The sequence below is a fragment of the Mustela nivalis genome (assembly GCF_964662115.1).
Source record: "Mustela nivalis genome assembly, chromosome: 17".
NCBI classification, from domain to species: Eukaryota; Metazoa; Chordata; class Mammalia; order Carnivora; family Mustelidae; genus Mustela; species Mustela nivalis.
In genome coordinates, this window is record NC_139036.1 from 23,360,143 (window position 1) to 23,380,316 (window position 20,174).

The 20,174-nt window shown below is 40.7% G+C and overlaps 1 protein-coding gene across 1 annotated transcript in view; it reads right to left on the reverse strand.

The window, feature by feature from the left end:
* MYO1D (myosin ID) overlaps positions 1 to 20,174 on the reverse strand; it is a 341,412-nt gene that overhangs the window by 179,901 nt on the left and 141,337 nt on the right. Inside the window, 1 exon segment of the mRNA XM_082707407.1 lies at positions 10,431 to 10,638. Within this exon segment, the coding sequence (XP_082563533.1) occupies positions 10,431 to 10,638 (208 nt within the window).

A 20,174-nucleotide genomic window follows, 5' to 3' on the forward strand; every position in this document is an offset into this window, starting at 1 on the left:
TTGAATATTAAAGACAAAACTGATAAATTAGAAATAAGAAAATGGCGAATTGAATAAATCAGAGAGCTGATTCACTGAGGGAAAAAAAACAGTAAAATGCATCATTAACTAAAGCTGATCAAGAAAAAAGAGTGAGCACAAATCGAATTCACAAAATAAGAAATGATAAGAGAGGAATGACTAAAGACACAGGGGAAATGAAAAGAAATGTAAGAGATAACTTTGTTTAGTTCTATTCAATTAAATTTGAGAACCTGTACGATTTTCTAGGAAACTGCAAATCACCCATGGAAGATACAAAATAAGTATTCCATAGAATACTGATTCCATGGAAGATACAAAATAAGAACACATCAACTCTTATGAAGAACGAGAGAAAGTTGTTGAAGAGTTATGACCCAACAAATACCCGCTCTTAGATGTCCTCACAGGGAAATTCAACCTGAACAGATGAACTCCCATGGGATTAGATTGTTCCAGAATATGGGACAAGAAGGTTATCCTGCTGAGGCAAACATTATACTGACACTTAATTGATCAGTACCATTCTCAGAATTGATAACTCAAAAGAGAAAAAAATTACATAAGCGTCTTGATTCCTACGAAGAATTCCATTTAGTTCGACACCTTTTTTTTTTTTTTTTAAATCTACTCTTGATTTTGAAAGTACTCTTCTTAACACAACAGGAATGGATGGATACCTCCTTAACGTGTTCAAATGCATCTGCCTCACAGCAAGCATGGACAGGAACTCAGTGCAAACATTCCCAGCAAATTCAGGAACATTTCAAGGATGTCCAGTACCCCACTCCAGGAGATTTCACAAGGCAGGCTTTGCAGAGTGTGGTCCCCTCCGCACATGACTGCCAGTTTGAGGGTGATGGCCTGGAAGTACAGCTAATCCTGGCACAAAAACAAGAAGAAACTGTCGCATGTGCCATCTCAAAAGGACAATGGATTTTCCACCCTTTTATATGTCCTTTACCAAACATTATACCTGATGCTTAAATACTGCTGATGCACTGATACTGCTGATGCACTGATACAGGTAGCCTTATTTTTGTATAATATTCTCACAATATTGGTTTGTCAGCAGAATGCCAAATATTTATGATATTGAATTTTAAAACAATTCTGAACTCCACATAAAACTGGAAACAATGATCACACATGAGTTCAGCACACACTAAATATTTTATCTCACTAGCTGGAGGGTCTTTTCCTCCTTCCTCTGCTTTCTCACAACCTCTTTTCACACTCACCTATTTTGCACCCTTTCTTGTCCACTCACTCCCTTCGTTCCCTCGTACCCTGCTTATGAGATTGTGCCAGTTTTGCTATGGCCTAATAATCAAACCACTACCATCTTCTAATCAGGAAGCTATAGACAAGTGGGGGTGTCTAGGAGCCTCGGTCAGTTGAGCGCCTGACTTCAGCTTAGGTCATGATCTTGGGGTCCTGGTATTGAGCCTCGTGTTGGGTTTCCTGCTCAGCGGGGAGCCTGCTTCTCCCTCTCTCTATGCCTCTCCCTTGCTTGTGCTCTCTCTCTTTCTGTCAGATAAATAAATAAATAAATAAAGTCCCTCTTTTTTTTTTTTTTTAAAGGAAGCTATCAGACAAGCAAAAATAAAATTCTAGGAGCCTGTGGACTCTAGAAGGCCAATGGATCTGAATACTTGGAGTGTGAGGTTTCTATTATTCCCTCCCTGAACATGTGTGTAGGTTCCCATAACTGTAATAGAAGACTGCCAACTGACTTTAGATTCAGCCTTGACTGTGGACCCCACACAGTTCCCAGCACCAGGGGCTACAGGCTTTCCAACCGTGTTCAAGATGGAATACAAACTGGAAAAACTCAGGGCACGTGGTGTGAAGCAAATCAGTGGCTAGCATGATTTGCTTTTCCAAAGGGCTGGCAGCTGTCACATTCGTGAGTTGTAAATGCAATCCCAGGGTCCCCACAAACTGCTTGGAGGAAAATGATTAAAGCCTTAAGATACTACTTTAAAAAAGAATGTCTAGGTGTAGCAGCCTTCAGGATGGGATATAAGAAGGGCCTCGACCTCTTCACCACACCATGGCACACCGACATGGGTCATTCCATTCCCTGGAGCTAGGATCAAAGCTGCGCAATCTGAAATGGTCCCAGGATGTGATATGGTGACTAATTAACATATCCATCCACAATCAACTATAGACACCATTTAAGAAGGGGCTAATTCCCCCAGATGAAGACACAGTTCACAAAGGCACCTATCTGTCTTATAGATAAGTCAAGAAAGCCAACCTTAAATCCATTAACCTATTCCAAATTTGTAAATGGCCACACGAAAGATAAATGTCCCGGATATTTTCTATCTCCCTTTGAGAATCCATCTTTCATGTCACCTTATATGACAATTTTGATCTTGCCCTGTGATTCCCTAAAATGAAAACATTAGTTTAATACTATAAATGCACCAAAAACAAAAAAGGAAGAGTTTCTTGGGATGACCCATACTCCACTTCTCTCCCAAGACAGTGACATATTTTAAACAAAATGTGTACAGAATATTAGAGGATCATGACTCTTTGTAATGCATTTGGTGTGGTATTTTCATTAAAGATTTTATAAGAAACTACAGTCTTCCCTCAGGGTTTCCCCAACGAGGCAACAAATGAGTGTCTTATTTTTCAAGAATTAATGAACACAACATATAGAAGGTAAACGATAAAAGGTAAAATGATAAAAGAACAAAACAAAAGAGGGTCAAATGATAAAAGAAAAGTCCAAGTTGAAGAAGGAATAAAGCTACAACAACAAAGTCAACATGGACAGATCAGCCTCACAACACATTTACTATACACGTCCCCCTCCGCCCCACATGCTTGCGGCCGGGCTGACAATGGATCTCTCAGCACCTGTAATTCTGAAAACTTTAAAAAGTTCTTCAGTGCTGCCTGGAAACACCATCTTATTGGATTTCTCATTCGTGTGTGATGTAAGGAACACACGCATAGACACCTATGTCGAGGGTAAGTGAAGCAATTACGTATTACTGAAGGAACAGAAGTGTGACCTTTAAAAAAATCCCACCGGCTAGCCTGATTCATTTCTTTCAGTGACGCAAAGATGTGTTCACAACAGCTGGAGTTTTGTACAAAATGCTCTTTTCAATATTCAGGCAAAACACTCAGGTTTTAGGTCATTCAGAGAGGGTGTTTAGAAGGATAAAAATATCCAGGACTTTGGGGAGGCTGGCTCTTTCACGCCCCAGTGGGCGGGAGCATAAATTGGTTCTATCTTTCCAGAAGCTGTCTGGTGACGGGTACAGAAAATCTGAAAAGTGTGTATTGTTAAACCAAAAATGTCATCTGAGAATTTATTCTAAGAAAATAATCAAGGATGATGAAAAGCTCTTGCTAGTAGTAAAAACAGCACAAGCAGGAACAACAATAGCTAATACGCATTGAACTCTGGGCCAGGCACCCCTCTAGGTAAGCACAGCTGTGCACTGCAGTGGGACCTAGACAGTAGAAAATGGGAAAAACCTGAACATCCGGTAATAGCAGATAAATGACTAAAGAAGCTCTAGTAAATCACATTAAGGACTGAGCCAGCTCTTATAAATACACAAATACGTGGTTACACATGTGAAGATGGAACAAAAAAGTATTACATAACTAGACGACAGGATTAATTTATATTTAATATAAAATTTTACTTTAAGAATATAAATTTATGTTTTTCATTTTCCTACATGAACTTGTATTGCTGCCACTTATGTACTATGAAACCAATAAAAGTCTTTGATCTCTAGATGGTTCTTTAAGGTGGCTTGCTCTTTCTTCTTTTCTTTCTTCTCTTTTTTGGGGAAAAGAATTCATCTATTCATTTTAGAAAGAGAGCGAGAACAAGGACAGGGTAGAGGGAGAGAGAATCTCAAGCAGACTCTGCATTGAGCATGAAGCCCGACATTGGGTGTGATCCCACGACCCTGAGATCACAACCTGAGCTAAAACCAAGCATTGGACATTCAATGGACTTAGCCACCCAGGGGTCCCTAAGATGGTCATTTCTTTTTTTTTTTTTAAGATTTTTTTTTTTTTTTTGACAGAGAGAGATCACAAGTAGGCAGAGAGGCAGGCAGAGAGAGAGAGAGAGGAGGAAACAGGCTCCCTGCTGAGCAGAGAGCCTGATGTGGGACTCGATCCCAGGACCCCGAGATCATGACCTGAGCCGAAGGCAGCGGCTTAACCTACTGAGCCACCCAGGCACCCAAGATGGTCATTTCTTTAAAGAAAAGATATTTGTAGGGGCGCCTGAGTGGCTCAGTGGGTTAAAGCCTCCGCCTTCGGCTCAGGTCATGATCTCAGGGTCCTGGGATTGAGTCCCGCATCGGGCTCTCTGCTCAGCAAGGAGCCTGCTTCCCTCTCTCTCTCTCAGCCTGCCTCTCTACCTACTTGTGATCTCTCTCTGCCAAATAAATAAAAATTAAAAAAAAAAAGAAAGAAGAGATATTTGTAGCATTTCACAAATCTTCTAAAATGTCAAGCATATGAACAAATATATGAAGATAAACAAGACGCACTAAACAGATTACCTGTAATTCTTTTTTTTTTTTTTTTTTTTTTTTAAAGATTTTATTTATTTATTTGACAGAGAGAGATTACAAGTAGGCAGAGAGAGAGAGAGGAGGAAGCAGGCTCCCTGCTGAGCAGAGAGCCCGATGCGGGACTCGATCCCAGGACCCTGAGATCATGACCTGAGCCGAAGGCAGCGGCTTAACCACTGAGCCACCCAGGCGCCCAGATTACCTGTAATTCTTGATACTGCACACTCGGTGGTTTAGACAGTTTTAGTGTAGACCTACGCATTTTTTATGAATCAAAAAGCAATGCAATTTGTATCTTTTCTGCAATCTCTGTGGTTTTGCAGTTTGTTCTCTTAAGGACAACAATTTTGGAGGTTCTGGTTTTAGTTAATGTCATCAACTCTGCCACTTCCAACTTGCCATTAAATCTCCACAAAGGCGCAGAAAAGGCATGAGAATACATGGAAAGTTAGATTCTCACATGTTAAAGCAACACAGTATCACACAGTAGGATATTGGCATAGGAATTGTCAATGGAATAAAAGAGTGAGTCCTGAAAATAGACTCAAGTATATATGGGAATTTATTATTAGACAAAAGCGGAATTTTAATTTAGTGGAAAAAAGAGGAATTTTTTAAATAAACTGAATTAGAATAGCTGGGTTTTAACTTGGAACAAAACAGAGCTGGACCCTTATATAATACCACGTATAAAAGCTAAATCCCAGATCTAAAACTTCTCTGAAGAAACTCAAAGACACAACGAAAAAAAAAGATAAGACATATTAAGTGGGAAATTTCATGTTGAAGAGTACACCATAATGACAAATGATAGCTTAGGAAAATAGCTACAATACCTAAAGATAATCGCTCCCACAAATTTAAAAGCAAAAGGTAAACAACCCAATAGAAAATTGGGCCAAGGATACGAATAAGCAAATAATAGGCAAAGCTATCTGAAAAGGCCAAGAAACACACCCTCATGAAGAGTCATGAGAACACAAAATTGAAGTAGAATGAGACACCATTTCTTACTGATAAAAATGAAAAAAATTCAAAAGCCTGGTAAAAGTCACTGCAGTTAAAAAAAAATCAGGGAAAATAAGTTCACTTACATTGTGGGCTACGCAACGTGAATGGCTAATATCTACAATGACGCCCTTCGAACAATAATCTTGCTCATGGGCGTCCAGTGCACAGAACGAAGGCGTTAGCACAGAAGTCTTCAGTGCATAGGACGAAAGATTCCTACGTGTACAAGAAGTCTATTAAAGTTATGGGAAGACTGTGGGAGCATCTGGAAAGGATTTAACACAGCAGGCGTGAGATTGTATCCCTAGAAAGGTCCGTGTCATCCAAAGTTGACCCTTGGCCAGTGTCTTCGAACTGGACTGGGAAACAGTTTCACATGCTGATACAAAACTTTCCCTAAATGGTAAGAGTGACTCAATGTGGTTACACTACTTGTGCAAACAGTACTACTTGTGCTGCCCTTCTTCGAGTATGGGATTTCGGTACATGTGGGGCAGAGGGTGCAAACGTAATCAGTCCCCAGTAAAAACTTCAAGCAGCAAGTCTCTGATGGGCTCTCTAGTAGACAGCACTTAGCATGTGTTGTCACAGCTCATTTCTGCAGGAATTAAGCATGTGCTGTGCAACTCCACTGGAAGAAAACTCTTGGAAGCTTGCTCCTGGTTTCCCCTGGATTTTACCTGCTGTGCCTTTTCCCTTTGCTGATTTTTGCTTTGCATCCTTTTGCTGTAATAAATTTAATTCATGAGCACAACTACAGGCTGTGCCCTGTGAATCCTTTTAGTAAATCACCACAACTGGAAGTGGCCTTGGGGACCCTTTGACATAGGCAGTGGGAGCCGTTGTGGGCAGAGAAGGTAAATGTGGGAAAAAGAATATCAAAACATTATAAAAAAAAGAGAAAGGTGCTCATAAAAAAATCACCACGTGAACTATGATGTCATTTGTATTATAGTACATATGCTTGTCTATAAGCACAGAAAGATAATAGATAATCAGAAAAAAATAAAGCTATTTTTTTTATTTAAAAAGGGAATATAAAAGTCAGTTGTTGGAAATACTGGTTTAATACTGTATCTCTTGGGACGCCTAGCTGGCTCAGTCGGTTAAGTGTCTGCCTTCGGCTCAGGTCATGATCCTGGGGTCCTGGGATCGAGCCCCACGTGGGGCTTTCTGCTCAGCAGGGAGCCTCCTTCTTCCTGTCTCTCTGCCTGCCAATCTGGCTGCCTGTGCTCTCCCTCTCTCTGTCAAGGAAATAAATAAAATCTTAAAAAAAAAAAAAAAAAGCATCTCTTGATGCTGCCTTTCCTAACTTCCTATTCCTGTAAGGTATAGGAATGTAACCATTCCTGTAAGGTTACAGAAGAAAATAAAAACACACAGCACATGAAAACTTAGGTGACTGAGGACCTATTCCCAGAAGCTGAGAGAAACTTCCAATAATTTTTATGGGCTATGGAGTTGGTTTGAAAACCAATCAGTAGATCACCTATTATCATACCCTAGAATGGTTGGCCTGAAAATTCAGAGAAAGATCCTTATTTCCTGCTCCACTGCTTTATGGTTCAGAAATGCAAGATCTATATCACAGGGCACGCTGGAAGCTCTCCCCAGTAGCATGGGTGGCAGCTTTTGAAGTAGTCATCCTTCCTCTTTTAGAACCTCCCCTTTCTACGTAGAAATGGTAATTTCTCCCCAGAAGAGAAGCAGAGGTGCTGCAGAGAGGGAGAACCATAGTAGGTATGCATCCCTACTGTGCAAGAGCTGGCTCATGGGGTTGGGGGCGCCATCTTGGACTAGCCAGGATGGAGCAGATTCAAGTCTGTGGGACACTGCCAACTGTGGAGAAAGTGGGCAGATTGCCACTGGAAAATGAAGAACAGGATTCCACTAGCCGCCAAGCAGACAGAAAGTGAGTTCACGGTAGGGCAACTACACAATGTATCATGCATCATTATCCATAGCAAAAGTGACACTTTTGAGAGAGAAAGGGGAACATGAGACAACAGTCATAAACCAGGACTGTCTCAAACAAATGGAGAGGGATGGTCCTCCCTCTCCTTCAAGGCCAAACCTTGAGCCCGAGTCAATTTCTTGAATAGGTATAAAGAAGAAAAGAAGAGCGTCAGATCTGCCAAAAAGAATAACAACAACGAAACACCACTGGCAAGTACTTAAGTCTGAATATACAGAACAGATAAATGAAAATGACTGACCAGGGGCACCTGGGTGGCTCAGTGGATTAAGCCTCTGCCTTCAGCTCAGGTCATGATCTCAGGGTCCTGGGATCGAGCCCTGAATCGGGCTCTTTGCTCAGCGGGGAGCCTGCTTCTCCCTCTCCCTCTGCCTGCCTCTTTGCCTACTTGTGATCTCTCTGTCAAATAAATAAATAAAATCTTAAAAAAAAAATGACTGACCATGGCAGACAGAAAACAGACACCCACCCTGCACAAAACACAACAGAGTAAAAGCAATACAAAAAAAGCCAGTTAGCAAAAGGAAACTGTTTCAAGAAGAAACAGAATTTAGTATTCTACTCTGAAATATTTTCTGAGTTCTAGGCAAAACAAATAGAGAGCAAAACTTAGAAACATGTTGGCCATCGGAAGGGAAGAGAAAAACCTTCATTATTTGCACATGATAGAACCATTTCCCCAGAAAAACTAACAGAATGAACAAAGGTTGCTTTCTGGATACAGACAAACCAACATAAGCCCATACTATTTTTCTGTACCAACACTGGCATGTAGAATAAAAAATTCACAGCAGTAACAAAAACAATAAGACATCTAGGAATTAACGATGGATTTTTATGGCCTCTCTAAATCTAAGTTCAAAGAAGTGACTTAAATAAGCCTATTCTGTACTTTTAAGATGATTTAATATTGTAAAAATGTCAATTCTTTCAAATTAATATATAAATTCAATGCCATCCTAATAAAAATTGTTTGTTGAATTTAAATGAACCCAATAAACACACATTAGCATTTATATTGCAAAATAAAGGTCTAGGTGTAGGTTAGTCTATCCGCATAAAGAAGAGTGAGAAGACAACTGACCCTACAATACCCTAAGATACACTGCAACAGAAACTCTGCAGCATTGATGTAAAAATGGGTAACTGTATAAATAAACATTCAGAGACAGAATATATACACACGATAATATATGATAAAAGTGGCACCACAGATCAATGGGAAAAGGACACACTGTTCAGCAGATGGTACCGAGAAAATGGTTCACCATACAGAATAAAATGAAACAAGATTCTTACGTAAAACCACATATATAGGTAGGTTCTAGATGGATTCAAGACCTAAATGTGCAAGACAAAAGTATACAGTTCAGAGGAGGAAACAGAGGCTACCATCTTTGTGACCTGGAGAGAAGGAAAGCCCTCTTCAACAAAATGTAAGATGAAGAATTGAAGAATTTGATAATGTCAAAGTTAAGGGTTCTCTTCAGGGCACCTGGGTGGCTCAGCTGGTTGGGTGTCTGAGGTTGTGTGTGATCTCAGGGTCATGAGATCGAGCCCTGTACCAGGCTGCACAGCTGCTTAAGACTCTCTCTCCCTCTGCCACCCTCTCCCTCTCTAATGGAAAAAAAAAAAAAAAAGAACATATTTTAAATGTCTAATGTGACATTTGGACACATTTGGACATGTGTCCAAAATACTCAATGAAATGTCTGCTAATCAACAAGAAAATGGTACCAGCTCCAGGGGAAAAACAGACAGAGGACAGTTTACAGGAAGACCCAAGGAGCAAATAAGCATTTAGTGAGATGCTCAGGTTCAATGGTAACCAGAGAAACAAAAAGTAAAACCACAGTGAGATACCAGTACGCCCACTACTCTTACAAAACTGCGGTGCCTGGACGCTACCAGTCAGGACGTGGGCAAAATAACTCCCTGAGCGAGTTGGTGCAAACAGTCCTTTTGGGGAGGAAATGGGCACTACTTATACCAATCAGGCCAGCTACACCATCTGACTCAGCAGCTTTTCTCCTGGTATACACTCCATAGAAAACATACCTCTCGCAGAAGCATAAGATTTTTAAAAAGATACATATATAATTTTTTAAAAGATTTTATTTATTTATCTGATAGAGATCACAAGTAGGCAGAGAGGCAGGCAGAGAGAGAGGGAGAAGCAGGCTCCCTGCTGAGCAGAGAGCCCAATGCGGGGCTCGATCCCAGGACCCTGGGATCATGACCTGAGCCAAAGGCGGAGGCTTTAACCCAGGCGCCCTATATATAATTTTTAAAATAAAAATGGCTCATCAGGAAGGCACGGAAATGGGTATGGCAGATAAAAAGAAAAACATGAGTGAGTGAATGAAGTGAGAAAGGGGCCCTGACCAGAATAATGATGAGCGCTACTATGAGCTAATGAGCTTCCAGTCAGCACCTCACTCCTCAGTCAAGCGCTGGTGCTTGGTTATGATGGTTGAGCAGGGGGTTTTAAACATGTCAGCAAAATTTTGCAATTACCAGATTAAAAAAAAAAGTCCTTTACCCAGTTAGGCTGAGGGGGAAAAAAAAACCCAGTTAATGACAAGAGACAAAAAGCTGGCTACTTCAGACATCTCCCTAACTTTAAACATCAGAAGAGAAAATGTCTTGAATTTTGAGGACAGAATAATTTTGAGCTCAGGCAGCCAAATAAATGTGTCATGTGTGGAGGCAACAGAAAACATTCTAAGAGAGGCAAAGATACAAAGAATATACCATGGTGAACATTTCCCGAGTCAAAGAAAACATCCAGCAAAATTTTAAGAACATAAAAGCAAGACCTGATCCCTATTTATGAAATCTAAAATTACCTTTTGTAGAAAGAGGACAATCCTTATGAGCATCTGGGCACGGAGTTCCTCCAAGGTAAACAGTGTTCGGGGTGTTCGAATAAAAATTTTGGTTTTCCCATAAGCTACGTCATCCTGAAAACCACAATGTTCAATCAGCTTCTTGACAGCCTCTTTGTCTGAAGGAAGGTCATGGTTGGGCCAGGTGAATTCAGAGATCATCTTGTATCTGTGTGAAAAATGAACAGGGTACAAGTTAAGGGAGAAAAACCTTTTGGTCTTAATAGACTAAAGGTCTATTAAGAAAGACTAATAAATTCAAGACACTTCATAGATAGGAAAAAAAATACTGAATTCTGTTCATCAACCTGCTACGAGATGTAGAAAAAGACTTTAATAAGATACAACACTCTTTCATGATAAAGACTTACTAAACTTGGGATAGAAGGACCCTTCCTTCATCTAGTACAGGCTAATTTACCAAGAACCTAGAGCAAACACCATTTATAGATAGGTAACCTTTACAAATTCTCTTTATGCACAGAAGAAGACAACGATGCCTCAATTATGGGTTTCCCAGCCAGCGCAGTGAGACCAATAAATAGATAAGCTGGTATGGTTGGGGAAGGAAGAAAACTAACATTATTTATGACTCACTTCAAAGGAAATGAAGCAGATCTTTGGACGAAAACTATTATCACTAAAAGAAAACCACATATAAGATCAATACACAAAAAACCAATTGTGTTTCTAGGTGCAAGCAGCCTTGCTGGCCTCTCATAAGGCAGCTCACCGCGCCCAGCTTCTTTATGTCTGAAAATGAGCAAGACGGAAGTCACGGGGTCACAGCCTCCTCTCAAAAGTGATATTCTATTATGTTGGCCAAATTCCATCTTGCTGGAAGCATATCACTAGGGCCAGCCCACATTCAAGGGAAGGGGATGGCAAAGAGCCTGAGTACTAAGAGGTGGGATCACTTTGACTGAGAAGACTGCCAACCACAGCACTCTCCCCAAATCCCCCAGTGCCAAGTCGTTTAATACATGTAGCCAAATTCAGTAATTTTTTTCATATATTACGTCAGAATTTTAATCCATACAAGAAAGGCCCTCTTCCCATTCAGGTTACAGGGTAATTCACCTACGTGTTCTTCTATCAGTCGTGTGTTCTTCTATCAGTCGTATGTTTTCATCGTGTACACTTAAATCTTTCAACCACTTGCGGTTTATTTTGGTATACGGCGTGAGGTATGGATCCAGTTTATCTTTTGACAAGGGGCCACCCAGTTGTTCCAACACTATTTACTAAAATGTCTCATCTTTTTCCCAGTGATTTAATAGGGCACTTCAATCACATATTACATCACATATTACATATTACATATTACTTCATGGTATTTCTACACATTCTGGTCTGTTTCATTGCTGTCTGTCCAACTGTGCATCAGTCCTTTGTGGTTTTAATCACAGATGTCTTTTTCTTTTTTTAAAAGATTTTACTTATTTATTTCAGAGACAGTGAGAAAGAGCATAAGCAGGAGAAGAGGCAGAGGGAGAAGGAGAGGCAGACTCCTTCACTGAGCAGGGAGCCCGACATGGGGCTCGATCCCATGACCCCAGCTGAAGGCAGTTGCCCAACCAACTGAGCCCCCAGGTATGTTTTAATATCTGGTGATTTCTCCTCATCCTTTCCTTTTTAAAAGGCTGTTCTAGCTATTCCTGCCTGCTATTTTTCTACATGAATTTTAGAATCAATCTTCATAGTTCCAGGGGGAAAACAATCACAACAAAGATAAATCCTGCTGGTATTTTAGTGGGTTCCCACATTAAATTCATTAAGCTCAATGAATTATCTATGATGTTGAATCATCCTATCTAAGAACAAGGGATGTCTTTCCACTTGTTCAAGTTTACTTTTGTGCCTCCTGGGAATCTTTAAATGGTCTTCGTTGGGCTTTACACATTTCTTGCGGAGATACCTAAATAGCTTCTGATCCCTTCTTCTTGATGAATCTCTCTTCTCTGAGCTTCCATGGCAGCACAATCTCCCTGATTTCCTTCTGTCTCTCTGGATATTTCTTCTCAATATCATTTTCTGGCACTGCTCCTCCATGACTGGACCCTCAAATGTTGGGAGTCCCCCAAGGCTCATATCAGGTCCTCTTCCATGTAAAACCTCCCCATGTCATCTCCTCTGTTCCACCCACTTTAGTTTTCAATTCATGAATTTTCCATAGCCCAGCTCTGAGTTCCGAATTTAAATGCATACATCTAATGCCTACATAAATCTTCAAGGCATCTTACATTTCTCTTTTACTTTCCCCGCTCAGTGCCCACACTTACTAAAGCCATAATCCTGTGAATTTTTATTTGCCTCCTTCTCTTCTCTGTCAGCTCTTCCTCTAATTCATCATCAAATCCTATTGGGTTTACCTCTAAAGTATATTTAAAATTCAGTAATTCTCATCTTTACTGCCACAATCCTAATCTAAGACACCGTCAAGCTTACTACAATAGCCTCCTGGATTGTCTTCCACTTCCTCCCCAATTCATTCCGCAAGTTCAGCTGCCACAGGACTTTTCTAAAAAGGCTTACATCATTTTCATCTTCTACTGCTCTCTGCCTTCAGCCCTATAATCCAATCACATTGGCCTTTTTTAGGGTCCTGTAGTGCAGTTGCCTCTTTCTTGCTTTAGAATCTTTGCATATGTTGTTCCCATCGCCTGGAATGCCTTTTCATTCACTACTTCAAAGGCTGGCTCCTGCTTATTTTAGTCTTTGACTGTCTTCTTTCATCAACCATCAACCTCCATTATTCCTTGCTATATATTTAAAAACCTACTCACTTGCCAGACTGGGAGATAAACAGAAACTGAATGAAAGAGTTCAAATATGGAGAGAGAGGTAGTATCACTGGAAAAAAGGAAACAAAATCAGAATCACCCCAAATTCATTGTAACACTAGAGTAAAAGTCAACATTTGGGCTATCATACAGGTAGTCATGGTGTGTTTGAAATTTTCGCCATACTGTAGAAGCTGGAAGCGAGCCCCACCATACGGCTCAGCCAAGGTGTTCTTCCTTTCTTCCAAATGGTCAAATAGCAAGACCCCAGTTCTCCCGCAAACCAGCATCCTGAACTTGTGAATTAAAAAGCTGAACTCATCTGCTTCCTGACAACTAGTATTATCTCCTTGAAAGACCTGAGCAGCTTTTAAGGTTATCAGAGCACTTAAAATCCTTCTCGCTTTTTTTTGATAAAAGGAATAAAAATAAAGAAAAGTGACAAGTAAAAATGAAGGTTCAAACCTAGCTTTAAAAAATCTGCAGAATCTAAAAGCAAAAATTTACAGTGGAAAATGTTACTTTTTCTCTCGCCAGCAACAGAATCATTAGATCAATACACACTGTCTATCCTATCCCACGTCCCACAGTTTTTGTTAATGAGTTCAACTGGTGTGATTGTAAAATAACACGGTCATTTATCAATCTGAACAAATTCATTTTATGTAAAGCAGAAGATAAACAGTCTGTGTAGTAGAAACAGGCTATTTTCCCAGATGCATACCCTACTGCCTCATACAGCACCCCTCCTAGATGATTCTAGGATGAATGTGTCCAATATCTCAACTCCTTTTACATGTTCTATTAGGTGTGCCTTCTCACTGTTGCTTTTTACCGTTTTTCCTCTTGGATAGACTGAGTTTTCTTTATTTTATTTTGTCTTTTGATTTGAAAGCCATCCCTTCAATAGTGAGGCAATGCACTGATGGTGGGCTCTGGAGGCAACTGCCTGAGTTGAAACAGGGCTCCTACTTACCTCAGCTAGGCTCTGAGATCTGTGGCAAGTTACTCACCTTATCGTGCCTGTTTCCTCATCTGCATAAAAATGGGGGGAACCATCTTCTCCTTACCTGGTTGTCCCCTCCAGTGACTTACTACCTACTACACTACAGGTAGGGCCCTCAGGGCCCTGGGATATACAGTGAGCAATTCACAAGCATTAGCCACCATTAATAACACTGTCTTACAATTTTTAATATATATATAAAAAATAAAAATTTTAATATATAAAAAGTATATATTTATATGAAAATATATGCTTTTTTCCTGTTTCGTTATCATCTATATCCTTCCCATAAACAGTACAAAAGTCTTTACTTTGTACTCCTCACTCCAATTTTCATTTTTGTTCCAGATTTTTACCAAAGACTTTTTCCCACTTACAACGGATACATGTTTACACTTAACAAAAAGTTTCACTGCTTTATTTGTTCAATATTACTTTTTGCATTCCGTTTTTCTCCTCCACATTTATGTTTCCCTTTGGTCTAGAAGATTTTTCAGAGCATCTCTGAATGGTAAATTTTTTGAGCCCATATATGTCATAAAATATTTTTATTGTATTGACCTTCTGGAATAATTTGGCATGGAATAAAATTCTTTTTTTTTTAAGATTTTTTTTTTTTTAATTTGAGAGAAAGATTGCGAGTGGGGGGGCAGAGAGCAAGAGAGAGATGGAGAGGGAGAGAGAAAGAATCCTCAAGCAGACTCCCGGCTGAGCATGAAGCCTGATGAAGGGCTCCATCCTCGGACCCCAAGAGCATGACCTGAGCCAAAATCAAGAGATGGCCGCTCAACTGACTAAGCCACCCAGGCGTCCTGGCGTGAAATAAAATTCCAAGTATGAAGTTCATCCTCTCTCACCATAAAGATACTGCTGCTTCATCTAGTTGCATCTAATGTTGCTAATGAGAAATCTGACATCTGATGGTTCTCATTCCCTGGTAGTACTCTGTCTTTTCTCAGGAGCTCTAAGTATTTTCCTTTATCTCTAACATTCTAAAACCGAACACAATATACTTTAGTTTCATTTTTTAAAAAATTCATATGATTTCCCCTCAGTGTATTCTTTTGATCTGAAGATTTCTGTCTTTTTTCAGTTGTGGAAAATTCCTGGCCACTACCTGTTCCAACAGTGCTTCTCCCCTTTTCTCTCTCTCCTTCCCTTTGGGTGCTCCCCTGAGCGGCTGTTGGCACTCCGGGACTGACCTTATATACTGCCTGAGCTCTAGTTTCTCCCATTTCTGTCTTTGTGATGACATCAGCAAGAATGCTTCAACTTGATCTTCCAGTTTACCAATGTGCTTTTTAAAAGAGGTTTAGTTTAATTTTTTAAATTGTGGTAAAACTGACACAAAGTCAAAAACACACTTTTAGGTATAGAGTTTAACAAGTTTTGAAAAATGTATACCCATCAAACTGACAGTCTGTCAAGAGGCAGAACTCCCTTTAATTGTAGAGAGTGCCTCCTTCTCTCTTCCCACCAGTTCCCCCACTCCAGAACTGACCAAGGTTCTGACTTCTATCTGTTCTCGAACTTGCTATAAGTGGCAGCATACAGTATGTATTCTTTGGTGACTATCCTTTGTTGACACAATGTGCTATTCGTTCATGTCGCTGTAGCAGCCAGTCACCCCCTTTAATGCTGGTTAGCAGCCACTGTGTGAGTCTGTGACCCATTGCTGATTCATTCTCCTACTGATGGACGATACTCTCTTCAGGTGTGTTTAATCTGATTTTCATTTTCCAAATCTCTAATTATTCTTTCTGACTTCATATTCCTAGTCTAGGACCATAATTCTTTCCTTTCTCTCTCTGAAAATATTAAATAGGCTTATTCCAATGCCCTTTACTCCTTGCTCTGGTTCCTTGGGGGTAAGGTTTGGCATCTGTTGGGTTTACTGTCTCTTCTTCAAGGTCTGGTACTTCTTAGATGTTTCACCGCTATCTTGTCTACTTCCACAGATCCCTTCTGGGTATATCTTGGCCTTGGTTGGCTCTTGTACATGGTGACTTTTGCTTCAAGAATGTCAGCCATCATGCTACGATGTCCCCCTTGCAACCACTGACATGTCCCTTGTTATGGCCATTGCGGCCATCTCCTGGTGCTGCAGCAATGGCCAACTCCACAGAGATAGTACATTCAGGATGGTTTCCTGAGCGGCAAAGGCAGTCCTTCCTTAAAACTGCAACCTTGGCTTACACCTTAGTCTTCACATCTGCTTCACATCTTGGGAGGGAGTCGCATTTCCAAGTTCATTAAGACTCAAGCCCCTTCTTGATTCCAGAGTGTGGCTGTGCATTTTCTTGGTTTTAAAGAAACATAATTTACATTATTTGGGGATGTTCTTGGAGTAGGAATGGATTTACGCTTATGTCACTAAGACCTCCATATTTGAAATTCACAGGTTCCTTTGAATCTCCTCTACTGTATTTTTATGCATGTACTAGAAAACAAATTCCAATCCTTACAGCACGTCTCCCATGCCAAGAAACAAACACACCAAAACCTCCTGAGTTGGGGCGCCTGGGTGGCTCAGTGGGTTAAGCTGCTGCCTTTGGCTCAGGTCGTGATCTCAGGGTTCTGGGATCGAGTCCCACATCGGGCTCTCTGCTCCGCGGGGAGCCTGCTTCCCTCTCTCTCTCTCTCTCTCTGCCAGCCTCTCTACCTACCTGTGATCTCTCTCTGTCAAATAAATAAATAAAATATTTAAAAAAAAAAAAACACCTCCTGAGTTGAATGTAAAAGATGTGGATGCACTTGCAAAATTCCTTAATTCCTTGTCTCCTCCAAGTCAGGCTTGCTTACTATTCTCTTACCCCAGCTACTTGCCATGGCTTTCCCTGTCTCGTGATAAAATATTTTCTGTTCAGCCTCATTGTAGAGTTACCCAGTCCCACCCAGCTCATTCCAATATTTAATGTCTGATTTTTTTTTATGGGTGATAACAAAAAACCAAATTCTGTGACCGAGCAGTTGCTAGAAATCTAAGTGTAATAACAATGGACTAGCAATCCTTCTAACATAATTTGACACTGTTTGAAAATGAGACTCAGAAGAAAAACATCTCCACTTATGAAAACATTCCAATTCTACAGCCTCAGTAAGCAAATGAAAAACCAAATCTAAAGAACAGTATGATTTCAATAAGGAAAATGGCCAGTTTTGAGCATAACCTTTTGATTAGTGTAAAATGAGGTTCAAATTTTCAAGGCTACTGCACTTTATTCATTCTGAGAATCTCCATTTAGTGCAATCCTTTTCACTGCTGTGCAAAAGTAGCTGAACACTGGCAGAGAAAACTAATAATGCTGATGGTCTCACTGTCCATGGCTAAGCTCAGATCTCACAAGGACACTTGGATCTTCATGACGGGCAATCCTACCATACAAAACTGTGCTTTCCCACTCTCCAAAAATGAGTATTGCCACTTATCCTCAAACCTCCACACCACCTCTCCCTATCTCCACTCCCCTGTTTTGGCCTTGCCTCATGCTTGGTTAAGAAAACAGAAGCAATCAGATTGGAACATCATCTTTGCCATCTGCTGACCTCTGAGCCTTTCTGTGCTGTATTCATATTCTCTGCCTCTTGTCCTGTTGCTGTGTGTGTGGGGGGGGAGCGTCCCAGCTCCTACCTGACACTGACAAACCCCCCACCTATGCGTGGGATTCTGAGCCTTGCCTTCTCAAGGATATTATGATGATGACAAGGACCTCCCTCAGTCCTGTGTTTCTGGGTTCTCCCTCTGTATGTTTCCTAGTGTCTCCTGACCTCACATTCCACTCCTGCTCCCATTCTTCCCTGTCCTCGTTCACAGCACAAATTCTTGAGTTGTCTACAAGGCAGCCAACTTCTCACTTCGTTTCCCAACCTGTTCAAATCGGGCTCTGCCCAGACTTTTCTCCCTTGGCCTCTACGTTGCCAGATCAAATGCTGGAGCTTCTACCTGTGTCTTACTTGACTACTCGACTGCACAGCAATGTGGGATATGGTAGTGACATAACCTTCTTCTGATATCTCCTCTGTCTCATTGGTGGCTCCTTTTCTTCTCTTTGGTGGTTCCTTCATGTCAGAACACAAACCTCAGTGCTTGAATGGGCCTCCTTGTCTTCTCTATAGAAAGTTCTAAGACTCTCTATGTCATCTCTAGACTAATGACTTCAGCATCTCTATCTCCAACCTGCACTACTTTCTGGAACTCCTGATATGTGTATTTAATAGCTCACTTAACATTTCTACCTAGATTTTTAGTAGCCATTTCAACCCTAGAAGTGAAGAGACAAATCTTGACTCCATCCTTGCTCCTGTTCCATGACCTCTTCCTCCAGCCTCTCTTACCCAATCTTATCTCGGCAGATGATCTACGCTTACCCATGCTAAAGTCGAGTTGTGATCCTTCACTCCTCTCTCTGTTCCTCTCTTATCTAGTCAACCCATGAGCAAGCCTGCTCAACCTTCCCCTGAAACGTATCCCAAATCCATCTGCTACCCTTGCATCTACAATTTTCTCTTGTTCGAAACCCCCTCTCCCAGGCTCCCGCAGTAACATCCCTAAATGTCTCCTTGCTTCCTACTCACACAGCAGCCACAGCATTTTCTCAGATAGCCATAAGATGACGTTGCTCCCCGCTTAAAACCCACCAATGGGTTCCTGCCAGATTTAGCCTGAATCTAAACTGTTTAGTCTGGATTATAAAACTCAACATGATCTGGCCCCTGTCCAGCTCTCTGATCTCATCTCACACCCCTGCCCTGTCACTGAGCAGCCTCCAACCACACGGCTATGCTCGCTACCTAACACACAAGGCTCACTACCACAACAGAGCCTCTGCTCACTGTTCCTCTGCCCCACCTGCTATTCCCGCTGATGGTCGTGTGGCTAGCTCCTCCTGCCACCATGATCTCCTTAGACAGTCTTCCGAGCATCTAATATTTTACCTATTTATTCTTACTCTGTGGAATCTGTAGTCTAGAACCCAGGAAATGTTCAATAAATATTTTTAGATTAATGAACAGATGGAACTTAAAGGGACTTTGAGTCCCAGTTGTCAACTATCATTATCATTACCAACAATAAATAACAGCAGCAATGAGAGCTTACATATGTTGAATGACTTCTATATGCTAGGTTCCATTCTAACTGCTTAAGGTACATATATATAGATAGATAGATACATACATACATACATGCATATATATACATACATATATAGATACATATATAGATACATAATACATATACATAGATACATAAATACACACACACACACACACACACACATACACACAATGAATCTCATTTAATTCTCCAGCAACCCTAAAAAATAGTTACTATTATTACCCCCCTTTTTAACACATGAGGAAACAGAGGCATGGAAAGATAACGTAATTTGCCCATGGTCAAAAAGCCAAGAAATGGCAAAGCCAGGATTCAAACCAGGTAGACCAACTGCATGGTCTCCATGATTAACTGCTTAATATTTTATCATTATGATAATGACTAATATTGGTAAGGATAAGCAGCACTAACTGAACATCTGTTAAGTACCACGCGCCTAACTATTCTCCTTAGGTTAATTTAATCCTCCCCAAAACAGCATTATGAGGTAGTGTTATTAAACTCATTTACAGATGGAGAAACAGAGTCAAGGATGTTAAAGTTCTAGCCCAAGTTCACACAGAAAATGAGTGGCATACTCAGGATTCCAACCCAGATATGATTCTGAAGCAAGTTCTTTTTACCAAACTACAACACCCACATTTCCCCCCCACACAGAATAAATCTTTTCTCATTGTCCATAAATCATAAACTCAGGGAGATTCTTCTGCTGAGTGAGTTTTTCATAGTTGGCGTTCCCTCAACTCTTACTCGTTCGAGAAATATTGGGACTATTTAGTATGGGCTGATGCACTGTCCTG